At 34.0% G+C, this 7052-nt stretch overlaps 2 protein-coding genes across 2 annotated transcripts; one reads left to right on the top strand and one right to left on the bottom strand.

The window, feature by feature from the left end:
* Positions 1-2740: 2740 nt before the first annotated feature.
* On the top strand, positions 2741-3955 carry LOC146946457 (zinc finger protein STOP1 homolog). Its single transcript, XM_085744537.1, has one exon. It carries the CDS (start codon positions 2869-2871, stop codon positions 3805-3807), a length of 939 nt encoding a protein of 312 aa, XP_085600663.1. The 5' UTR covers positions 2741-2868; the 3' UTR covers positions 3808-3955.
* A 1974-nt stretch (positions 3956-5929) lies between these two features.
* LOC146946458 (uncharacterized) lies at positions 5930-6268 on the bottom strand. Its single transcript, XM_085748223.1, has one exon. It carries the CDS (start codon positions 6266-6268, stop codon positions 5930-5932), a length of 339 nt encoding a protein of 112 aa, XP_085604349.1.
* Positions 6269-7052: the final 784 nt, after the last annotated feature.

Below are 7052 nucleotides of genomic sequence, written 5' to 3' on the forward strand. Positions count from 1 at the left end.
ATCGTCTAATCCTACGATTACTTCTAAATGTTCTTGGATTACTTTTTCCATTATTGTTCCAACAGATGATGGAAGTTTATTATAAAACAAACCTAAAAGATTATACTGTATTCTCTTTTGTGGAGATATTGCATAATAATATTTGCTAAACTCGCATATAAATGGTTCAACATAACACATATCACAGATTCTTAGATTAAAGATTCTATGAATGTTTGTGCTTTCTAGGTCTGATTCTGCTTCTGGCGCATCAAAACCTACAAATTCTTTTTTCAGAATTGAATAAACATAATTTATTACTTCCTCAGTTGTTGATGGAAGTTCCGAGTCTGATTTTTCAGATATAAAGCTCCAAGCATTTCCTATGGTTTTTGTTTTTAAATAATTGAAAATACTTTTTGAACTTAGTTTTCCTAATGTAGGATCTAATTGGATTGTTACCATGTGATTATGATACCAACTTCTTAGTTCTTTTTTAGCATCATCACTACAATCGAGATTTAGAATATCTTCATCCTTGTGACGATTTATAGTAGGTATATATTTAGATGATATATTTTTAAATTTTCTTTCATCCATTTTATCTTGAATGATTTGTTGATCGATAAAATTTTCTTTACCCTCTCGACGTCCTCTTTTACGTCCTTGTTCTGATGATTCTGGTTGCTCATTAGTTTTTACAAGTCCTACTTGTGGTTCTTCTTCCATACTGAAAGAACTTTCTGATCCGAAGTCGTAGACAAATTTGTTTTCATCATCAGATTCTTCTGTTATTTGATTTTTTCTATTAATGTCTAAAGAAGCCATTAATGTTTGTAATTCATTTAGCTGATTAGCTATTTCTTCTTCTGTTTCGTCCATTTTTAGGGTAATGGCGCGAAGAAGTTAATTTCTTTTTCTGATTTTTCTATTTTTTCTGAAATTTCTACCATATCTCCCCCTTCTTTTTTGACAAAAGTTTGTAATTCTTCTAGGGTTAGACATTTATCTCTTATTGGTAAGAGTTTTAATAGATCGATTAGATCATCTATTTTAACACAAAGTCTTTCATCTAACAATTTTTGGTTTTCTTCTAAGTTAGATAATTTTTCATTGAGTTTTTCTTCAAATTCTTTTAGTAGAAATTCTACTATTTTATCCAACTGTTCCTGAAGTACTGTTAGGTTTTCAAAAATATCTTGTATATTTTCACTTACACCTTTACTAGCCATGTATAAACTTTTGTATTTTAAGGCTTAAAAGATTTGCAAAATTTTCATACTCCCAGTATGTAGAGTAATTATCTTCAAATATTAAAAACCAATATGCTGTTTCTCTTAACCAATTAATTTGGTTTCTCATTCTAATTATATTATTATAATTGGGTTCTAATATGAATGGTTGGGGTATTACTTTCCCAAATGGGTTTATAAGACCTTCCATAAATTATTTAATTTTAATTATTTTATTTTGTTTTAGACTTTTAAAGCCGGTTTTTATAAGAACTGGTTTTAAAAGATTTCTGACATGTGTCAAAATTTGACTGGCCAATGGTACAATGGTACCCAACTACTATGGTACGTGTATTGACGCTTTGTCAAAAAAAATGTGGGTAGTGACGTCAAAAAAATATGGGTAGTGACGTAAGTGGCTGGTTGCACCATAGTTTTTTTTTTTTTTAAATATAAAAAGTGGGTAGTTACATATGAATATATGGGTAGCTTTTTTTATTAAAAAATAGCAAAATTAAATTAGTAAGGTTAAAATTGGAAGAGAATATAAAAAGCTATAAGCTCGTGACAAAAACTTGTTACCAAACACGTCATGTTTTGATCCTACAAACTTATAAGCTAATTCAATAAGTTATAAGCTAACTTTTCGTACTTACCAAATACAACCTTAGTTAGATAGTTTGTTTTGCACCTCAATGTTTTGCTGTACTAAATAAGTCTTTGATGGCTAAAAGCAACTCAGTAGAAAATTGTATTATTTGATGTACGAGAGATCCATTGACTCCAATAATAAGTATAAAAAGTTACGTCAAATCTTATTCATTAATTTTAATATTAATTGATGGTTGTGATTAATCACGACTAATTCATACAATTGAATTTTTTTTTCCTTTTAATCTTCTATCGAAATGGTTGGTTGGTGGTTTACGTTTTAATTTAACACCAAAAGTTCACAATTGTATACATCATTTATTTGAACTCTTTTCATCAGTGTATTATCGTGGGTTGTTTCAGAAGAAGGAACAAAAAACCTTATGTTAAGGATTAGTAGTGATCAATCACAATCATGAATTAATATAAAAATTAATTGTCAAGATTTAAAGTAAATCTTTATATTTGCTCTTGGAGTCGATGGATTCTCCTTTATTGATTAAACTTTAAACATAGTTAAATATGAAGTTGGTACTCTTTAACACAAAGGAATTAGAGAGTTTGTGTTCCATCTGTGTTGTTAATTATGTGTATGCACTTTCATTATTTGAGCTACTAATTATTGGTTTGCATTACTTTTATTATTGATATGTCATTTTGTTAATTAAAAAAAAAGTTTCAAAGTTATCCCAAGTCTTCTCTATTCTTTTGAACACTATTTTCATGAGGAAATAGTCACCCATTATTGAAGAAGAAAATTTTAACTAGTTCTACAGAGATGCTGATTTTTGTGGTGAACGATATGGAATTGGCCTTTTGGACTAAACAACACGTGCTCTCTATGTACAGACAAAAGCAACGTGCCTTCCCTATCTGTATCTCCCTCACTCATGTATTCAATTTTGGACAAACCATTATCATATTTAAAGGTATTTATTCATTGCATCATTTCACTCACCAAACTTACTCTCCCATTCAATATTACACATTCAAGAAAACAATCAATATGCAAAATCTCACTGAAATTACTCATCAAACAAATGCAAATATTCCCCTTCAAAATCTCTCCCAACTAAGTACCGAAATGGATTCTATTCAAAGCTTCATATCCCAATCCATTCAAACAAACACACTTCTCCCCAAACAACACTTAGACTCACTCTCCAACCAAATCTCCTCCACAATTCGTCAAGTCATCATCAACGCAACTGCTCTTCTCGCCACTTGTCCAGAAACAATAACAATTCCTCCAACCGAGTGTTACTGGACAGGTGGTGAGAAAACCAATTACATTGACGATGACATGGCAAATCCCACTCATAACGACCATTCCAAAATTGTGGAACTCGACGCAGTGGAACTGCTTGCGAAGCACTTCCACTTCTGCGAGATTTGCGGGAAAGGTTTCACGCGCGATGCAAACCTACGTATGCACATGCGCGCGCACGGAGAACAGTTCAAGACACATGAAGCGTTACGTAGCGTGAGGGAAAAGCAAGCGCGTTTAACGGCGACGCGGTTTTCTTGTCCTTATGAAGGTTGCAAACGTAACAGGTTACACAAGAAGTTCAATCCGTTGAAAACGGTGTTCTGTTTGAGAAACCATTTCAAGAGAAGTCATTGTCCGAAAACTCACACGTGCGATCGGTGTCGGAGGAAGAGTTTTGCGGTGGTGTCGGATTTGAAGAGTCACGTGAAACAGTGTAGGGGAGAGTCCACGTGGAAGTGTTCGTGTGGAACCACGTTTTCTAGGAAGGAGAAATTGTTTGGACACGTGGAGCGGTTTGAAGGACACTCGCCGGCGGTTGTTGAAGAGAAAGGAAAATCAATGACGGCGGCGCCGGCAGAAGAGGAAGGTGTGGGTGGATTTTTTACGAAGGAAAATGATTGCATAGATACGTTACCGGAAGGTTTCTTTGATGATTTGGATAAATTTTGGGTTTGACTAGCATACAAACAACTTTGAGATACACTTTTATATTAACTTCATTTTTAGTTATAACATTATTTTTTTTTAGCAAAACCAACTTTAATACACATTCCTTTAAAGTAAATGTAGCAATACGAATTGGGATTTCTTTTGTTCCCGTAAACATAACCGAGTTGGTAGTGAATAATTATACTAGTATAGTGACCCGTGCCAAGCACGGGAAATCAAAAACTTTTTTGATTAAATATATAGATTTTATATTATGTTATCTTAAAGTTATAAGTGTGGTTATAATTTAAATTTGATATAAAAAAATATCATCTTAATTTTGTTAATTTTGTATATATTTTGAAATATCTAAACATTGCACATAACGATTTAAGTATTTGGATTTATACTTATACTAATTATTTGTAGTATAAGATGTACTCATTGTTAAACTTAGCATATGTAATATTTTTGCAAAAATACGCCGACGTACTGTATATTATTATTTGTTGACATAATGTATTTTATTAATCATAAAAACTAAAAAATTTGTATTTTTTAATATAATAGTCAGTGTCAGATGTATACACTTAGCCTGTGAATGCAAACGTTAATTTTTTTTTATGGGTGTGTATAAATATAGTTTGGGCTACAGAAACGCCGATTGTTATTTGTTTTTATTTTTTACAAAAACAATGGTCTAATGTAAATATTGTATTTTAGGGTAACAACGATGTAAAAAAAAAAGTTTCACATATTGTTATACCTGAAAAGTGCATCAATTAAAAGTCAATGACAGGACGATCCGCTTATATAGAAATTACATGTTCTGTAATGACCAGTACGCCTTACAAAGAAATTAAAAAAAAAAAACGACTTCCAAACAATACGCAACTTTAATTTTCTAAATTATAGCAACAACAATTCTAAAACATAACAAATGATCATACTTTTTGAAAAACTTCACGATACACAACATTTGTGGTCTCCTTGCAAACATTATTATCTTCATCCAAGATGAGAAGCTTCAAACCTTTTCTAGAAGTAACCCGAGAGACATCGACATAGAGTTGTCCATGCGTGAACACGGACTTAGGAAGATAAACTCCCACTCGAGATAAAGATTGACCCTGACTTTTATTTATTGTCAATGAAAATTTCCTGCGCCTGAATTTGAAGGGTAATCCTGGATCACTCGGAATAAGATTCATCCTGGGAATGAATACCCTAGTACCTGCCCTTTTTCCTGTAATTACGGTAGCAACTATCGTGCTCTTCCCTAGATGTGTAACTATCAGCTTCGTACCATTACACAGTCCATTGGTATGATCGATGTTTCTCATCAGCATAATTGTACATCACACCCTTAGTTTCAACCGGTGATTTGGAATTCCAGAGCTCTTAATACCATTAAGAAATTCCGTTGTGAACCACTTGCTTTGAACATCAGAATTTTCACCCGATCGACAAACAGAATCAGAGCTTAAATACTCTTTCTCTTCACCTGGAATCAGTGACATCATATATTCGTTAACATGTTCAACTGAATCAAGCGTTGGTGAGAGTATTCCCCTTTCTTGGAAAAATAGCAGGTCACGAAGGTTATCATTCAAATCGGGATACACAAAGTCTATAAGAGACATCAACGAATTTGTTGTGTCCGATATGAGCAAATCTTCAGGAATTTCTACCTTCATTTCACCATTCTCATCCGAAGCGTCATTGCCGTCTCCAATTAAGAGTATTCACTTGCCAAAATTAACAATGTCTTCCTGCTTTGCAGGTACCGAAGATGCACCCAATCTCATATTAACAGTAAGCCTCAACACATTGCAATAAGCCCATATCTTTGATGAATTGATTGAGGCATCAATAATATCCTGCCTCGTTCCTTTTTGGACAACAGGAAATATCTGCTTGAAATCACCACCTAAAACTACTGTCATTCCAACAAAAGGTCTAAACTCGTTTAGGGGATCATTCTTGGACATGATATCACGCATTGATCGGTCAACTACCTCAAAACACCATGGGTGCATCATTGGAGCCTCATCTCTAATTATCAACTTTGCAGCATGCACCAGGTCTGCCCTAGGACTATCCTTTTCCATCGTAAGCGATGATGCCTCATTAATCTCAATAGGGACTGTCAGCGTCGAGTGCCGGTTCTTCCACCTGGTAATAGAAGATCCGATATACCGCTGGATGCAGCATTCAATACAATTAACCCCTTTGATCTAACAACAGCCGACAATGTTTTCCATATAAAGGTTTTTCCAATACCGCCGTAACCATATAAGAAAAAGAAACCACCGTCATAAGAACCAACGGACTCCATGATTTTGTCATGCACACATCTTTGTTCATCAGTCAGCATCAGTAAGATATCAGCGTGTGTCTTTTTGAATTCATCTTTATTGTAATTTAGCTCATTAACGATAAGCTTGTTTGTGAAAGTTGGCTTGTCTACTGCGTTTGGCCTGGACATAGATTTTAAGTCAGCAAGCGACCGTCTATTTCCAGAAGCAACATTTCAATTTCAATCAAACACGGGTTCTTCAAGTCATCGTCACCGATACGCAGATCTGCATATTAAATGTAAAGTCACGAAATTAATATTAACACCTGAATTAAAATGATAGTAAGAGAATATATGCAATGCAACGGAAAAAATGATATTAGAGTTATGACTTTATTCTTAATCGAAAAAAGCTTCTTTCAGCTTAACCCAAACTAAAAAAATAAGCTTATTTGTAAAGGATTTCCCAAGCCATTATTTATTTAACATGAAAATAAATAGATATAGGAACTGCCACAAAATGATGTCATGAATGCTCACTAATCTAGATAACGTGAAAAATTAATCAATTAAAGAACAGAAAAGGTCCTTTGTTCACGTATTTGAAAAGGTACTTGATGGAGTTGGATCTGTTACAATATTCCACATTTACATGACCTCCATATCTAATGAGAAGATGTGGATTGTATGGGACGACATAGCGATTATCCAATTGGACCCCCTGCTTGCCAACATGTATCCCAAAATTGCGACGTTTGTATCACGGATAACCCTCGTCGTCTATCGTCGTAGTTCCTTCAAAATCCTTCGGATAATATTTCGTACATCTGCCCCTGTCCATGCAAGGTGAGAAGAGACAGGCACCACCACATGGCCCGTGCATCATATAAGATGAAACAACATCATAAAGTCTTAGATAAAGTGTGCTGTCAGGCAGCTCGGTTGACATGATCTTATCAATGTTAGTACCCGT

The sequence above is a fragment of the Medicago sativa genome, chromosome 2 (assembly GCF_051527215.1).
Source record: "Medicago sativa cultivar Bolivia chromosome 2, Bolivia_mono, whole genome shotgun sequence".
In the NCBI taxonomy this organism is placed as follows: domain Eukaryota; kingdom Viridiplantae; phylum Streptophyta; class Magnoliopsida; order Fabales; family Fabaceae; genus Medicago; species Medicago sativa.